The sequence below is a fragment of the Myxocyprinus asiaticus genome, chromosome 37 (assembly GCF_019703515.2).
Source record: "Myxocyprinus asiaticus isolate MX2 ecotype Aquarium Trade chromosome 37, UBuf_Myxa_2, whole genome shotgun sequence".
Taxonomy (NCBI): domain Eukaryota; kingdom Metazoa; phylum Chordata; class Actinopteri; order Cypriniformes; family Catostomidae; genus Myxocyprinus; species Myxocyprinus asiaticus.
This window is the reverse complement of record NC_059380.1, coordinates 18,944,373-18,963,337: the sequence shown is the minus strand read 5'-3', so window position 1 is coordinate 18,963,337 and position 18,965 is coordinate 18,944,373. Positions and strand designations below refer to the sequence as shown.

At 38.1% G+C, this 18,965-nt stretch overlaps 1 protein-coding gene across 3 annotated transcripts in view; it reads left to right on the top strand.

The window, feature by feature from the left end:
• Window positions 1-18,965, top strand: part of LOC127428236 (copine-5-like) — a 209,751-nt gene that overhangs the window by 166,928 nt on the left and 23,858 nt on the right. For all 3 annotated transcript variants that reach the window (XM_051676445.1, XM_051676446.1, XM_051676447.1), the window contains 4 exons: window positions 1,546-1,592; window positions 4,126-4,307; window positions 7,797-7,924; window positions 15,709-15,811. In XM_051676445.1, coding sequence (XP_051532405.1) covers window positions 1,546-1,592; window positions 4,126-4,307; window positions 7,797-7,924; window positions 15,709-15,811 — 460 coding nt within the window. The remainder of the gene's footprint in view (window positions 1-1,545; window positions 1,593-4,125; window positions 4,308-7,796; window positions 7,925-15,708; window positions 15,812-18,965) is intronic.

Here is an 18,965-nt window from a genome sequence, read left to right as displayed (position 1 = left end):
TTCTTTTCACTATAGGCCTTGTTGACCCCTCTCCAAACATAGCGCTTATGGTTGTGACCATAAAGCTCTATTTTGGTCTTGTCACTCCAAAGGCGTGTCAAGGTGTTGTCGGGCATATTGTAACTAGGCTTTTTTGTGGCATTGGCACAGTAAAGGCATCTTTCTGGCAACTCGACCATGCAGCTCATTTTTGTTCAAGTATCGTTGTATTGTGCTCCTTGAAACAACCACACCATCTTTTTCCAGAGCAGCCTGTATGTCTCCTGAGGTTACCTGTGGGTTTTTCTTTGTATCCCGAACAATTCTTCTGGCAGTTGTGGCTTGGTATCAAGAGATCCCCAAATTTTCCACTTCTTAATAAGTGATTGAACAGAACTGACTGGCATTGTCAAGCCTTTGGATATCTTTTTATATCCTTTTCCATCTTTATAAAGTTCCATTACCTTGTTACGCAGGTCTTTTGACAGTTCTTTTCTGCTCCCCATGGCTCAGTATCTAGCCTGCTCAGTGCATCCATGTGAGAGCTAACAAACTCATTGACTATTAATACACAGGCACTAATTGCAATTTAAAAAGCCACAGGTGTGGGAAATTAACCTTTAATTGCCATTTAAACCTGTGTGTGTCACCTTGTGTGTCTGTAACAAGGCCAAACATTCAAGGGTATGTAAACTTTTGATCAGGGCCATTTGGGTGATTTCTGTTATCATTATGATTTAAAAAGGAGCCAGACAACTATGTGATGATAAATGGCTTCATATGATCACTATCCTTAAATAAAAGACTTAAATATTTTCAAAATCAATGCCAAAATTTCACAATTTCTGCCAGGGTATGCAAACTTTTGAGCACAACTGTATTTATATATATATATATATATATATATATATATACAAAATATAAAATAAAATACAAAATATAAGTAACTGTATTCCACTACAGTTACAATTTAAATAATTGGTAATTAGAATACAGTTATATTCAAAAAGTATTTTGATTACTGAAGAGATTACTTTATATTTTATTGGAATTTGTTTAATTTAATATTTAGTCCTTTCAGATGGAAAACATTTATACATATAAATGATGCGATCCAAAGTGCATTTGAACAGCTAAAATGCTATTTCTAGCCATTTTACATGCACGTTACCAGGCACGATCATATTTTTATATCAAGAAAATTCACGTTGGATCATAATTTCTTTTTTTCTAGCAAGATCTTTGATATTATGACAAAATTTGTATTCTTGATAATAATTTTTGTATTATTTTCCTGTAAAAATATTTAAAAAATCCTTAAAACAAGATCAATTTGATTTATCTTGTTTTAGAAACAACTGAATAAATCAGTAACGCTACTATTTGCTACATGGAGCTCCACCTTCCTTGCAGTGAGTGTGTTCTGATTAAGTGCCTGGTTTGTGTGCGTTTTCACATGTATATGTGCACATACATATGTTCCTGTCTCCTCTGAGGCAACAAAATTACTGCAGAGACTGCTTTTTGCTTACTCTTTTGTTTTCTCATTTCTGCCTCCTTTCCCAGGACCCAGATCAATTTTACTGTGGCTATTGATTTCACCGCCTCTAACGGTAAGTAATTAAGTGAAGAGAACCGTGTGTGACCTCTTAAAAGTTTGGAGAATCCAAACCAAATCACCTATCTCTGAAAGCTAGGCATGACTGCTCGAGGCCATTGATTATGGTGCTCAATACATTCCTATTATTTGTCAATGGGTGGCTCCCTGTGCTGCGGGCTGAATGGGTAGCTGTGTAGGGGTTTGAGCCATGCTGTGAGGTGTGCTGGTTACATAAAACAGCCCAAATGGCTGAGCTACTCCAACCGCCTGTGAATGGGACTCCCCATAATTTTCAACCCCTGCGCTTGCTGTAAGCACAAATCATTACTGCTCTTGCTCAAGTAACTGCTTGCAAAAATCTTTGAATTATTCAGTAAATTAGCAAGATTTTTTCAGAACACTGTAGCAAAAGGACGGAAATAGAAGGCTGTGCAAGACTAGTTTAGCAACATTGCAACCATCGCTCAAAGACTGTTGGATCCCAACTGTTCTAAGCCCTGAACAACATCAATAGCTTGACAACAGTCTTGGAGTGCTCATTTATGATTCTTAAGTATACTCCCTGGCATACTGTGGAGAACACAATTTGACAATGAAGAATATATGAGAAGACTTGTATTAAAGCCCTCTCACAATCTGTTGGATTGTAGATATTTAATTTAAATCTGTAATGTAGGCCCTGCTGAAAAGACCAGCTTAAGCCTGTATGAATTTCCACACTGGTCAATGTTGGTTAATGCTGGTTTGGTGCTGATATAGCTGGTGGACTGACATAGCCAAGATGTTTACCAACAAATCTTAGCTGGAGAAGGTTTTTGACCAAGGAAGTCTTGCTTGCTAAGTTAGTTAAAGGAATAGTTCACCCAAAGATACATTTCTGTTATCATTTACCCACCTTTAGTATGTAGTTCAAACCTGTATGACTTCCTTTTCTCCATGGAAACACAAAAGCAGAAATTCCAAAGACTGCACTTGTCACTCTTTTCCATGAAATTACAAGAAATGGGGATTGACACGGTCTAATTTTAAAAATGGAAGCAAAAGTGGTCATAAAAGTATCACTGAAGTGGTCTATATTACTATATGTGCTATTTTAAGTCTTAAGAAAACACACAGTGATCTCAGCAATCATTGAGCCTGTAATGATGCTGGCACTGGCAATGATGATGAAGACAATGACGTGAAGATGAAGAATCCAAGTGCATTTTATTTACAAACGTGATAACCAATAACCCTAACTACAACCGTGAAACATAAACACGAACTTGACTGACTCAACTATGCGCATTCACATTCAATACTTGACCAAGACACAATGGAAAATATGAGGCTTAAATACATGGACATGGGGAACATAAACCAATGAACAAACAGAACTCATAACAAGCTAATTAAACAAACCAATGAAAACATGACACATGAACATGGAGGGAAAACAGGAATAACATGCCAAGGGAAACAGGAACTAAACTTTTCAAAATAAAGACATGAATCAACAAAATACATGACATATCCCCCCACTAAGGGGTGGCTACTGACGCCCCAACACAAGAACAAGAGCTACGTCGTGGAACTCTGGCTCGGCGGCAGTTCATAGTTCAGTCAAGTATTCTGTAACGATGCTGGCACTGATGATGACGAAGACAATGACGTGAAGATGAAGGACCCAAGTGCAGTTTATTTACAAAGGTGATAACCAATTACTACAAACGTGAAACATAAACATGACTATGACTATAAACATGACTTGACTATTCACAATCAATACTTGACCAAGACACAATGGAAAACATGAGGCTTAAATGCATGGACATGGGGGGACATAAACCAATGAACAAACAGAACTCATAACAAGCTAATTAAACAATAAACCAATGAAAACATGACACATGAACATGGAGGGAAAACAGGAATCACATGACAAGGGAAACAGGAACTAAACTTTTCAAAATAAAAGACATGAATCAACAAAATACACATGACAGAGCCAATGAGTTTGTGACTCTGCCACAGTAGGACACTAAACTTACATGCTCACACAGAACCTAGTATTTACCAAATGAGGTCAACCAGATCATTGAGTTAGTGAGTTGAACTTGAAAACCAGATCTGCCCAATTCGTGAACAAATCATTCTGGACCTTTTTGTGAACCGGAACAACAGATTAATTAAAAAGACTCAAAAGAACAATTCATGTTCTGAACAATGCTGCTTCTCTCATGAACTATTATAATCCTTCCAAGGAGAGCTAGGGTGGATGTCAAGATTTTCAGTGAGTAACAACTTAAATTTCAGTAAAATGGCTTCAGAAATGGTACAGACCACATTTATGATAATGTAATGGTGCTTTTGCATTCATTTTAAAGCTTAAAAGATTCAGTGCCTATTTATAGTAATTGCATGGAAAAGGACCAAACCTTTAAGAAGCTTGGTTGGGGCACCAGCATTTAAAACACACATATTCTGTTGACCAGCTAAGCTGGTCTTTTCAGCAGGGTTGTGTTGTGTTATAACTGAGTAATCCAGGTTTGCTGTTTCATTTCCAGGTAACCCATCCCAGTCCACATCTCTACATTACATGAACCCCTACCAGATGAACGCCTACGCGCTGGCACTGAAGGCGGTCGGGGAAATCATCCAGGATTATGACAGTGACAAGATGTTCCCAGCGCTGGGATTTGGAGCCAAACTACCCCCTGATGGATGCGTGTCTCATGAGTTTCCCCTAGTGAGTGAGCTGATGTTCAACTTCCTGTCCTGAACATTCTTAGTCCAAAAGAGGTTGATGATGCAAGAGTCTCAATGTCTTTCTGTTTTCACACACTCAGTTGTATATATACAGGTTTGGTTATTTCACCTACATCCATTATTAACAGGTGTATAAAATCCTTAGACAAACATATTTAGTAGAATAGGGCTTGTCTTTTCTGTTCCACCACAAAGTGAGCTCTAAAAAGAAATGGTTTACTGAGTCTGGTGTGGAAGAACTTGACTTTTGCCCGCTGCTGAACGCCAGGAGGCGGAGGAGCCCGCTGCTGACCGCTAGGAGGTGGAGGAGCCTGCTGCTGACCGCCATGAGGTGGAGGAGCCTGCTGCTGACTGCCAGGAGGCAGAGGAGCCTGCAGCTGACTGTCAGGAGGTGGCAGCTGCTTCCGCAGCAATACTTCTGACTGCCCGGAAGAGGAAGAAGAGGAGAAAGGCCCCTGCTCCCCAGTCACTGCCAGTGCTCATGGCCACAGGGGCCATTCCCCAGTTGCTGCCAGCACTCACGGCCATGGAGGCCATTCCCCTGCCGGTACCAGTGCACACAGCCACGGAGGCTGTTCCCCTGCCGCTGCCAGCGCTCACGGGCATGAAGGCCGTTCCCCTGCCGCTGCCAGTGCTCACATCCACAGAGGCCGTTCCCCTGCCGCTGCCATGCTCCCGGTCACGGAGTCCGCCACCAAGATTGACCCTTTGACAGCGGCCTCTGTCCAAGATGTCCAGTCCCTAGTGGCCGCTGCTCCACCTGTCCATTCCAAAGTGGCCACCGGCCTGCTGGATCTTATCCAATTCCCAGCAGCCGCCGCCCAGTCTTCTGACCCTTGTCCAGTGGCTGCCACCTTGTTTTCTGACCCCTGTCCAGCGGCCGCCGCCCACTCTGCTGACCCCTGTCCAGCAGCTGCAGCTTAGACTGCCAAAGTCATCCACAGCCAAGTGGCCATCACAGATCCTCCTTCCAGTCCAGCGGCTGTGACGGACCTCACCATCTGCACTGTGGCCTCCACTGACCTTACCAACTACCCTTCTGTCCAAGTCCCTGTGGTCACTCCCCAGTCTGTCCAGCCCTCTGCGATCACTTCCCACCCTCCGAGTCTTCCACGGCTCTGCCCTCCAAGTCTTCCACGGCTCTGCCCGCTCCTCCTCCAGCGGCTCCACCCCCTGAGTCTCATCCCCCTGAGACTCCATTCCCTGTTCCACAGACCAGGCCTCATCCAAGGCCTCCTTGACCCACCCCCTTTCTGGAGCCTCCACCCAAACTGCCAGATCTCGCTCCCTTCCTAGAGCCACCTCCCTGGACTCCAGACCCCACTCCCTTCCTGAAGAAACTTCCCTGGTCACCGGATCCTTCATGAACTATTGGCATTTTCTTTTTTAGGGGGGCTTCAGGAGCCACCCTTTAACTCCTGTAGAGACTCTTATTTTGAAAGTTCCTTTGTTTTCCCCCATTGTCTCTGTCTTCAGTTGCTGGCCAAATTGTATCACAGGTGTTCCTCGTCGTCTTGCTAGCCCTTGTGTGTATATATGCCCTCTTGTTCCTTGTTCCTTTGTTGGTTCTTGTTTGTATGTAGAGTGTTAGTTGCCAGCATACTGTTGTTGAGTTTTTGTGACCTTATTCTTCATATGTTTACCTCCTTCCATGTATCCTCTTCTTTTGTTCAAATTAAAGTTCTGCATTTGGATCCTCACTCTATCGTCTCTGCCCTGCACAAACCCTGACACATTGAACACCTTTGAATTCATTGGAACATTAACTGAGCCAGGCCCCATCATCCAACATCATTGTCTGAGCTCACTGACCTCTTGTGTCTTAATGGTTTCAAATCCCTGCAGCCATGATCCATCATTCTAGTGGAAGCTGTTATAGCACCAAAGGGAGGACCAACTTCCTATTAATGCCAGTGTTTTTTTAATTAAATGTTCATTAAGTAAAAATGGGTATGCTTTTCGGGTTGTCCACATACTGTACAGTAGAGTAGTTTGGGACTACATTAGGACCTTTTCAGAAAACTCAATTAGAAGCTGTTTTGCTAGTGATTGGTGCTCTGGAAGAAGTTTAATGATGCTAAGCCCAGACTGCATGGGGCATGACTATAATTGCAGTGCTGTCATATTGATTGACACAATCCATGTTTTCTCTCCTCAATATTGTCTCTCTGTTGAACTGCTGTTTGCTTAAACTGAGACACATACACTATATTGCCAAAAGTATTCGCTCATCTGCCTTTAGACGCATATGAACTTAAGTGACATCCCATTCTTAATCCATAGGGTTTAATATGACGTCGGCCCACCCTTTGCAGCTATAACAGCTTCAACTCTTCTGGGAAGGCTTTCCACAAGGTTTAGGAGTGTGTTTATGGGAATTTTTGACCACTCTTCCAGAAGCGCATTTGTGAGGTCAGACACTGATGTTGGACGAGAAGGCCTGGCTCGCAGTCTTCGCTCTAATTCATCCCATAGGTGCTCTATCGGGTTGAGGTCAGGACTCTGTGCAGGCCAGTCAAGTTCTTCCACACCAAACTCGCTCATCCATGTCTTTATGGACCTTGCTTTGTGCACTGGTGCGCAGTCATGTTGGAACAGGAAGGGGCCATCCCCAAACTGTTCCCACAAAGTTGGGAGCATGGAATTGTCCAAAATCTCTTGGTATGCTGAAGCATTCAGAGTTCCTTTCACTGGAACTAAGGGGCCAAGCCCAGCTCCTGAAAAACAACCCCACACCATAATCCCCCCTCCACCAAACTTCACAGTTGGCACAATGCAGTCAGACAAGTACCGTTCTCCTGGCAACCGCCAAACCCAGACTCGTCCATCAGATTGCCAGATGGAGAAGCATGATTCGTCACTCCAGAGAATGCATCTCCACTGCTCTAGAGTCCAGTGGCGGCGTGCTTTACACCACTGCATCCGACGCTTTGCATTGCACTTGGTGATGTATGGCTTGGATGCAGCTGCTCGGCCATGGAAATCCATTCCATGAAGCTCTCTACGCACTGTTCTTGAGCTAATCTGAAGGCCACATGAACTTTGGAGGTCTGTAGCGATTGACTCTGCAGAAAGTTGGCGACCTCTGCGCACTATGCGCCTCAGCATCCGCTGTCATTTTACATGGCCTACCGCTTCGTGGCTGAGTTGCTGTCATTCCCAATCGCTTCCACTTTGTTATAATACCACTGACAGTTTACTGTGGAATATTTAGTAGTGAGGAAATTTCACGACTGGACTTGTTGCACAGGTGGCATCCTATCACAGTACCACGCTGGAATTCACTGAGCTCCTGAGAGCGGCCCATTCTTTCACAAATGTTTGTAGAAGCAGTCTGCATGCCTAGGTGCTTCATTTTATACACCTGTGGCCATGGAAGTGATTGGAACACCTGAATTCAATTATTTGGATGGGTGAGCGAATACTTTTGGCAATATAGTGTATGTAACCATTGATTCCTGTCTTTTAGAATGGCAATATTGAAAACCCCTACTGTAATGGTATTGAGGGGATATTGGAGGCATACCATCAGAGTCTAAAGACCGTCCAGCTGTATGGGCCCACCAACTTTGCCCCTGTCGTAAATCACGTGGCCAGGTAGGTTTAACATACGCTACATTTTTTAAAATCAACAATTGGTTTTGCAGTTAGCTTGTATTGTAACTACCACTCCAAGTAAAATATTTGTTGTTTATTGCGCAAAAAATACTATTTTTATGTTTTTGTTTCTTTTACACATACAATGGGGTGTATAAGTGGAAACTGATATCATTTTTTTTATTTTTTCAATGGGCGATTTGGCAAAATGTAGTTTATTATTTTATTTCTTAATTGCCTAATAGTACATTTTGCTGTGTGTTCAATCTCCAGTTGCATTAGGTTTATCAATTACAGTGCAGCATAATTGTTGGTGAAATTGACATTTATGAAGAGCTCCTTCTGTAGTTAACCTTGGCTTTGACCATTCTTCCATTGTTTTCAAATTTAATTGCTATTCAAAATGATTTTCTCTTGTTTTTGTTTCCATGTAAAATGTCAGCATATTTGCACTTTGCATACAAATGATATATTGGCAACATTTTACAGAATGCAATGTAAATTTTCTGCATGAATTGTGAAATCGATCTTTTGTTTAGATTTTTGGTATAGATGTGCACAGGGACATAAAGAGACGTTTTAAGGGGCAGAGGCTCTAAACCTTTTTGAAGGACAGTCACTTCAAAATTTTACGTCACCGGGGGGTGGGGGTGGTTGTATAATCTCCATCAGACTGGGTAGGTGACCCCAATTTATTTTTTGCAATAATATGTTTTTAGCCTTGTGCTATGTATAATGCATAACTAAACAAATTTATGACATTTTTATCAGTGGATGAGGTAGGCCTGTTCATGTATCAAAACATTTGTCATGAAATGCGATTAAATTATCTTGTATTCATAATTATTTTCCAAAAAGTTCTAAAGACAAAAATATAAATTATGGGATAATTTGCACTATAAAGGAAAACTGACCAAAAAAAACCTTTACTGGTTCAAAAAATAAATTGTGGATAAAAAATAAATGCGTCATGTTTTGTGTTGAACAGAAGAATGCACAACTGTAAGAAGATTCAAAACCTTTTCTGAAAATTCTTTGTATTAATGGAATAGAGGGAGGTCTGGTTCATAATAAAAAAGAAAAAAAAGAAAAATAATACTGTTGTTACGTTAATTATTAAGCCATAATAAATAAAGAATAATATTGAGTCTTATTTTATGCAGTTTAACACAAACAGACGGTAAGTGCTGATTACGTGTAATAGATTTGGATATCATCACAAGAACATTTATTGAACCAATAATTTAAATATAAATGAAATCTGTCATCTACACAGGCAGATAAGTCTGATCTCTCAACCAAGCAGGCTCACAGAATGAAAAACTTAATGGGGTGTTTCACATTAAGGACAAATAATGATCTTGAGTAAAAGCGCAGTATAGTATTACCTACCTTTTCAAGTGTATTCTCCAAATATTCCATAATATGCATAATATATCATAACTGGGGAAGAAAAGAGCAACAGTTAACTTATTTTGCTTATATAGACATGCGCAATTATGATCTTGTGGAAGAAATCCAAACTAAATTTTCTTGATTCCATTTGTTAACATTAGTTAGCTAACAATGAACTAACAATGAACAATACTTTTACAGCATTTATTAATCTTCTTTAATGTTAATTTCAATATATACTAATACATTTTTTAAATAAAATGTTGTTTGTTTACATTAATTAATGCACTAACTACAAACAATTGTATTTTTTATTAACTAACACTAACAAAGATTAATAAACGCTGTAAACAGTATATAGTTTTTTTTTCGTTCATGATACCAAATGCATTAACTAATGTTAATGAATGGAACCTTATTGTAAAGTGTTACCACTTTTTAATTTAAAGTGCACATTTGTTTCCTCAGTAATGAGCTGCCCGTCTGTTGCATGAGTGTGCGTGTAATCTGAGATGGCCTCTGTAACACATTGGGTATTATTATAGTCATTATAATTGATAGTTAAATTCCATAATTGATGAATCAAAGTTGCTGCATAATTTGTATGCATTTTTTCACCCTACATTCTATTATTAAATGTAATATATATAGAGAAAGAGAGAAAGAGAGAGAGAGAGAGTGAGTTGGGGTACTCGAGTTTGGACTCAGACTCGAGTCTGAGTCACGAGTCCAATTTTAATGGACTTGGACTTGTCACGGACTCGGATGCATTTTTACTCGGACTTGACTCGGACTCGAGCCTTTGGGACTCGGGATTTTTTTCAGAGTCCAGCCGATTCCATGGCATTTGATTTGTGATGCAATAAACAAAATAAATAAATAAAAATAACGAAACAGAAATAAATGGACACTGTCTGCCAGCAGTTGTAGCACTCCCTGATGTCATAGACATAGCAAGAGTTTGTTTCACCGTGTTGAGCAAACACACCTGTAGAGCGGCACACTCAGTCAACCAATACGCTTGAATGTTACTATGGAGACTGCTGTATAACATCGATTACCGAGGTGGCTGGCACGATGAACACACAAAGACACGTATGTAGCCAATTTGCTACAAGGCAGTTTCGCACAGCATGAGACCTGACAACTGGTAAAATCAGATGGTAAAAACCGTGCTTGCATCATGGTTTCGTCGTGGTTAAGAACTTCATTAAGTCAAGTCACCCACATCTTGTCTCTCACAGTTTACTAAAACAACATACCAAAATAAAAATTCAGAAAAATATTATTAATATTGTATCTACACATGTAGACATCTGTAGTCTCTTGTGATCCATGCAGTGTTGTCAGCTTAAACTGGTCCTTGATGAATGAACTGTAACTTTTTAAGTAGTGGAGGAAAAAAAAAAATCTATGCTAAAACAGACTGCATCTCTGAAAAACAGATAAACAGCATAGATTTATTGTTTTTCTATGTTAAAAGCATTGACAAGCTGCTCAAAATATGTTCTTTTACAGTTTTCTCCACAATAAAATGCACAATGAAATATGAAGTTATTGTGGGCAGCGAAATGTTTTGTTAATAATTTAATTATAGACTGGGTGAACAGACCTCCCGGTTCATTACACAGGACAGTCCCGGTTTTTGGCAGGGTCACTGATTTTTTTCTTCTTAAATTAAATCTCCTCATTGTCCTTCTTGCTATTGTCTCTGGTATCGTTTGTAGAGAAGAAAATAAATTTTGTTGCATCACACGTTGATTTGAAGATACATTCATTCTAGTCTTCAGCACAGCTGAAATGTATCTGGTTACAATGGCAAAACGTCATGCGCTCGGTGTCGTCCTGTCAGTCGTGTAACTTCTCAGCGAGTGCTAATTACTACTGTGTTGACTCATCATTTTCCCAAACAAGTCGGCAGATAGTGACAAAAAATAAATCTCAGTATATATTATTATTCTTTAGATAGGGATAATTTTAGATAAAACTATACTAAATTGAAAGGACAAACTGAAAATGAAGTACAAAATTTAAATTCGAAACAATAATAACTCTGGTTTTGTGAAGGACAAGAAGTGTGTTGAAGGACAGTTTTGTCTTTATACACCTAAAGCATATCCTTTCATTCTGAAACCACTGTGAAGATTGCAGGAAACTAATCATAAAATATAAAGGTGTTTTTGTTACATTTATATTGACAATTGTGTTTTCTTAGTTGTGAAAGTTAAAATAAGCTTAACATATTGATGTTGAGTTTATGGTTACAATTTGAATTCAGATTTATGAACAGATTCATTCGGACTCGGCCTGTTATGGACTCGGTCTTGAGTCCGACTCGGCCCCTTTTGGACTCGGACTCAACTCGATTGTTTAAAGACTCGGACTTGACTCGGACTCGACTAAGCTGGACTCGAACCCAACACTATTATAAATTAATTAATTAATAACAAAACAGAAATGAATGAACACATCTCTGTCTGCATGCAGCTGAATTAGCCCCTGAAGTCATAGACGTAGCCAGAGTTGTTTCACTATGTTTAAGCAAACACACGCACACACACATACGCACGTGCACAGGCACACTCATCAGTCAACCAATAAGCCTGAATGTTACTGCAGAAACTACTGTATAACATCGACTACAGAGGTGGCTGGCACGATGAAAACATAAAGATGGGTATGTATCCAATATAATAGAAACTAAACAAGGCAGTTTCACATAACACGGGACATGACAACTGGTAAAACTGCGTGTGGCGTTTGTGCAGCCAAGACAGTGCTCGCATTGCGGTTTCATCGTGGTTAAAAACTTAAAATCAAGAACTTCATTGAGTCAAGTCTCATCATGTTTACTAAAAACAGCATATCGAAATAAAAATAGTATTAATATTGGATATTAAGTCTTTTTAGGCATACTGTATCTACACATGTAGGCTTCTGTAGTCTCTTGTGGTCCACGCAGTGTTGGCAGCTTGAACTGATCCATAATAGCTTGATGAATTAACTGTGTAACTTTTTAAATAGTCGGGGGAAAAAAGCATTATTGCTAAAGCAGACAGCAACTCTAAACAGATAAGCAGCACCTATTTATTATTGATTGACTATTTTCAAAGCATTGATCAGATGCTTAAAATACATTCTTTTACAGCATTTGTCCACCATTCACAATATTCAACCATGCACAATAAAATATTAGAATATTTTGGGCAGTGAAATGTTTTGTTTATAATTTAATTATAGACTATAAATGAATGTATTATTCGATGGCAGAGTGATGAATTTAGTTGGTTATGATGTTTTTATTTTACATTTTTATTTTATTTCATTTTTATTGTAAACCACCGGGTAACTTATGAATGTCTATTTTAGCCTACATCTCTGACACTTTTACAATTCTGTTAAATTTATGACTCAAAATTATTATTCTCCATGTTTTTGCGGTTAATGAAGAGCTCAATGAAATTTTCTTTGGTTGGTATTTAAAGATTTCAGACTGATTGCAGACCAACGCGGCTGCCGCTCAAGCAAATATCAATTATTATTTTATTTTTTTTAATCTTCAGCGGCAACTGCTACGAGACTCACACAGACGCATCAGGGATTTAGGTATCTGTATTTTCCCAAATAAGTCAGCAGATAGAGAGAAAAGATTCAGAAAGAAATCCCAGTATAGACTATTATTTCTTTAGACAGGGATCATTTTAAATAAAACTAAATTAAATTGAATTGACAAATTGAAAATGAAGTAGAAATAAAAACTAAATTAAAATTCAAAACATAATAACCTTGATTGTAATGACTAACACAGCTTTCACTTTTTTTAGTCTATGTTTGAGTGAGGGGGGAAAAGCAACAAATAAGTGAAAATGTTAACGGAATGCAATAAGAATTGTGTTGAAGTACAGTTTTTTCTTCATACACCTAAAGCATATGCTTTCATTCTGAAACCACTTTGAAGTCTGTTCAGCAGGATACTAATCATAAAATATATATGAAAGGCAACAGAGGTGTTTTTGTTACATTTATATTGACAAACTTTTTTTCTTAGTTGTGAAGTTTAAAATAAGCTTAAAATATTGATGTTGAATTTACAGTTACAATTTTAATTCAGATTCATGAACAGATTCGTTCAGACTCGGACTCTGACTTGGCCTGTTATGGACTCTGTCTTGAGTCTGACTCAGTCGCTTTTGGACTCGGACTCAACTCGGATTCGATTGTTTAAAAACTCGGACTTGACTAAGGTGGACTTGAACCCAACACTATATATACAGTATATATATTATTATTATTTATTTTTTATATTTATTTTTTTGGGGTGTGCAAGCTTTCATTTTGTGTGGCGTTTGCACACCCTACGCCAATGAGGGGCACCTCAGCAAAAGGGCAGGGGCTCGAGCCCCTAGAGCCAACCTATCCACACATGCCTGATTGAGCATTTGAACAACAGACAAGGCTGGCATCTTAATAACTGAGCAATTTATCTATGTATCACCATAAAACCAATATGATGAAGATGCTTGAGATGAATTAATTGCCTTTAAATTGTGACTCTCACTCTGATGTTCCATCTAAAAAGTTTATCTGTGCATCAAAGAAAAACACTAAGCTTGAAACCATCTGCTGCCTCTGTGAGCCCAAAAACTGACACATAGAATGTTGCTGACATGCACTGCTGACATGAAGCAAGCTTGTTATCCTATTGTAAAGCTCACAACATAGGTGTCATAACAGATTGTCTCAGGACTGACTGCAGCTGTTTTTAATTATCATTTGAACGGATAGTGGGTGTGCTTCCAGAAAAGGAAGTAGACAAAGTAATTGTCTGAAGACCTCTCCACCCCCTCCCTCATATCTCACAACCAAATCATTTTCCATCTGATTACACTGCATCCACTGTGGTAATTAGACTTTTGAAATTGAAGCATGTTACAGTTCCTTGGGTTCTTGCACAGAGCTGGCGAAGGCAGAGAATTTCTTTAAACAAACAAAGGAGAACATGGGTTGTATTAACATGGTAGAATGGGTTTGAGAGATTTGAAAAAGCAAATCTCTCAATATTAGAGAGAGTAGTGGAAAACAAACTTAATGCACAGTAAAAAAAAAATAATATATATATATATATATATATATATATATATATATATATATATATATATATATATAACTGCAGTACTGATTTACAGTGACCCCAAAAAGGACACTTTTTGGACACTTCGCCCAAAAATGAAAATAATTTACTCACCCTCATGCCATCCCAGATGTGTATGACTTTCTTTCTTCTGCTGAACACAAACAAAGATTTTTTGAATAATATTTCAGCTCTGTAGGTCCATACAATGCAAGTGAATGGGTGCCAACATTTTTAAGCTCCAAAATGCACATAAAACAGCATAAAAGTAACCCATAAGACTCCAATGGTTAAATACATGTGTTCAGACACGATATGATAGGTGTGGGTGAGAAACGAGCTGAGTTCGGAATTGCATACTTCCATACTACTTGTAGACATAGACATATATGGCAGAAGTAGTAAGAGTAGTATGGGTAGTATGCCATTCTGAACTTAGCCAATGTTCAATATTTAAGACCTTCTTCTTTTGTTTTTGGTGATTTGCATTCTTCATGCATATCGCCATCTACTAGGCAGGGAGGAGAATTTATGGTAAAAACTGACTTAAATATTGATCTGTTTCTCACCCACACCTATCAGAAGATATGGATTTAACCACTGGAGTAGTATGGATTACTTTTATGCTGACTTTATGTGCATTTTAGAGCTTCAGAATTTTGGCACCCATTCAATTGCATTTTATGGACTAACAGAGCTTAGACATTTTTCTTAAAATCTTTGTTTGTGTAATGCAGATGATAGAAAGTCATACACATCTGGGATGGGGAGTAAATGATGAAAGAATTTTCATTTTTGGGTGATCTATCCCTTTAAGTCACACTTAAAAAATGTGTGAATTTTATTGCATTAGAAACAAAATATGAAACCAAGTAGAATCTGTACACAGACGATGCTAGGCCTTTTATCAGAGCTAAATTCACTTTTCTTAGCCATTTTTTTATTACTTTTAACCAACAGTTCTCAAAGTAAGTTTTAGTGGATTCACACAGGTGTCCTTGCAGAGTAACCACAGGTGTAGTTCATCGCATTTTACAAACAGAAAGCTTCCAAATTCTTTTTTGTCTTAATTTTAAACAATATATTTAATCATTTCTTTGAAATAAATGCCATTTGAATTGATATTTTGTAATCTAATGCAAAAACTTTCACATATTTTTAAGTATGGCTTAAGTGTCCAAGTACTTTTGGGGGCCACTGTGTGTATTGTTATTGAAGAATTCACCCACCTATTTTTGTTGTTTTCTTCTCTCTGAAGTTATGCATCTGCTGTCCAAGATGGCTCACAGTATTTTGTCCTCCTCATCATCACAGATGGGGTCATATCAGACATGTCACAGACCAAAGAGGCCATTGTAAATGTGAGTACGACTTTATTTCATAGAAGAATGCACACAATGATGTCCTCATATTCAAAAGCCAGTGCTATCCCTGTGCACCTGCTTTCATTGTTATCATAAATAGCCCATTAGAAACTGCTAAACTGTTCAGTGGACTGAAAGGACCACCGAAAGAGGACATGTGTCTCATCAGGACAGGGTGCACATCTCATTATAGATTATATATTATAAGAATAATATTATATTCAGTTTGAATGACACATGCAAAACAGGTGACTCACTTTGCATTGAGGTCACCATTCATGCTTAAAAGGTCAGTTTTGTCTCCAGTGAAGCTTGTCATTCACCCAGCCTATAAACAGGCCTGACTTCCCAGCAGACTGGATTTAAAGGGAATTTGCGACTGTTAGTCAGACTTGTAGAACAGCCACACCTTCCTTTTAAGATCTTGCCTGCTGCTCTTTCCCCACGGCCTGCATCTGCCAAGAAGACTTATGTGTCCACCCCTGCATGTCATTTAAGACCTGAATGCAAGGTAAAAATGCAGTTTCACAACATAAGATGTTTATGTTTTTGTGTTTCGTGTCAAACGAATAAGATTTAGTACTGAACATTTTAATTTGAAATCATTTGAATTTTCAAATTTGAAATAAACATTTTCATCAAAATGGAGTGAATGAATGAAAGATAATGAATGTTACTTAGCAATGCAGAGAATTGTTGATTTGATTAATGATTTCAGGAGGTGCTGAATCAGAAACAGGATATACTGTATCTATATAAAAAAGACCACTGTAATCTATATTGGTGGTTGCACCTCTTAATCAAGTGAAAAGATTACTTCTCAGTCTTGGTGTGTGATTAGTCTTGTGAGCTGTAGCAATCCAATAATTACCATATTAAAATGTAAAAAATGTAAACTATGTTAAAAGGAATTGGTCATTCACTTACCTTCATGTTGTTTCTAACCCATGTTTTTCTCTGGAACGCAAAATGAGATGTTTTGTAGAGACGCTGCTCTTGGCCAAACATTGACAAGAATGGCGGCTTTTAAAAGGATATTTCACACAAAAATGTTTATTCACTCATTTACTCATCTTCATGCCATTCTAGATGTGTATGACTTTCAGTCTTCTGAACACAAACAAAGATTTTTAGATGAATATTTCAGCTTTGTTGGTCCAATGCAAGTGAATGATGGCCAGAACTTTGAAGCTCTAAAAAGCACATAAAGGCAGCATAAAAGTAATCCATATGACACCAGTGCTAAACCCATATCTTTAGAAGCGATATGATAGGTGTGGGTGTGAAACAGGTATAATTATGTCTTTTATATATATATATATATACTATAAATGTACTTTCAAACAGCCCTTTTATGCACGTTCAAAAGGGACCAACAGAGCTGATATTTTTATAAAAATCTTTGTGTTGTGCAGAAGAAAGAAAGTCATACAAATCTGGGATGGCATAAGGGTGCATAAATAATAAGATAATTTTCATTTTGTGGTAAACTATCCCTTTAAGCTTCAAAAGGACAGAAAACGCACCATTAAAGTAGTTAATGCAACTTGAGCACTATATTCCAAGTTTTGTGAAGCCATACAATAGCTTTGTGTTAGAAACAGACCAAATTTAAGTCATTGAATGCTAAAAAAATAAATAAAAAAAAAATCTCATTTCATTCAAAGATAGAGCATCAAGAAGCATATTTTAATTACACTTGAACATCAGTCATATGGGTTTAAAATGACATGAGGGTGAGTAAATACTGACAAAATTTTGGGATGAGCAATTTTCTTAAGCAGCATTTGAAAAAAAAAAAAATCATAATTTACATACTATAGAGTAGTAAATGCTATTTTGTGAATGGCACAATCTGAGATTTGGAAACTCTCTTCCCGCTGTGTGTTGGGGCAAATGTGTCTGAAATGAGGGCTATATCTGAAGTGCCAATGCAATCTGCACTTTGCTCTCAAGCACAACATGATGGGGAAAGATGTTCTTACAAGTGCTAAATCATCTCTAAAACTCATTATCAGTAAGCTTGCAAAAGTATTGGACTACTGTCCAAGTCCCCCATGTTGGATGGTCCTGAGGGTGCCCACATATACTATGTTCAGATACTGTTTCATAGTGCAGTGTGGAATATTCACAAGAAACCTTAGAGGAACACTGACCTAATTCTCTCCTTTGATTCAGTGGGACAGACACATGTATCATTTATGAGGAAAGCTGTTACTCTGAGCAGCTGTATGCCTGTCACCCTCCTCTTTTTGATTCTGTCATTTAAAAACAGGTCATAGATGAATGGACATTCACCCACTGAAGGATATTTTGATCTAAGGGTGTTTCAACAACATCCCTTCACTTCCCACAACTGTTGACAATATCCTACTGCTAAGCTGTCTCATTACTGTTTCAGCATGAATGTAAAATGAGACATGTGGTGTGGCATATGTGGAATAGCAATATATTAACAAAGAAGGCATAGGGCAAAAAGTACATTGTTTTCATATTTGTCATTCTTTTTATTTGTCAGTTTTATGTCAAATGTCAGCTGTATTTAGGGTTTCAAAATATGGCTTTCTCTACAGATCTGTCTGTTAGGTTGTTCCAGCTATACTGGCTATGTGGAACTAAACATTATTCTTACTGCAGACTCTTGAAGGAAACCAAAAATGAACATTCTGTCATTATTGATTCACCCCCATGTCGTTATAAACCTGTATGCAGTTACAAATCTGTGAAACACAAAGGGATGATATACAGTATATATATATATATATATATATATATATATATATATATATATATATATATATATATATATACAGTATGTACTGTATATGATTGTATTTATGTGGTATTTTCTGAAGCTTGACAGACCATGGCATCAAAATATGAAATTCCTGCATACAGGTTTGCAATGACATGAGGATGAGTAAACACATACAGGATTGTTATTTTGGGCTGAACTATTTTTTATGTCTAACAAAATGCAGTGTTCTGAGCTGGGCTCTGACAGACTCTAATGAACCACACATATTCATTTTCTGTCTTCGATAATTAGTATAGAAAGCTGTAATCCTCCCATCCGTCAACAGAAGACATGTAGCCTTTTTTATTTGACATGGCAATTACGAATAACAATAGTCATGGGTAAGGGCTAACT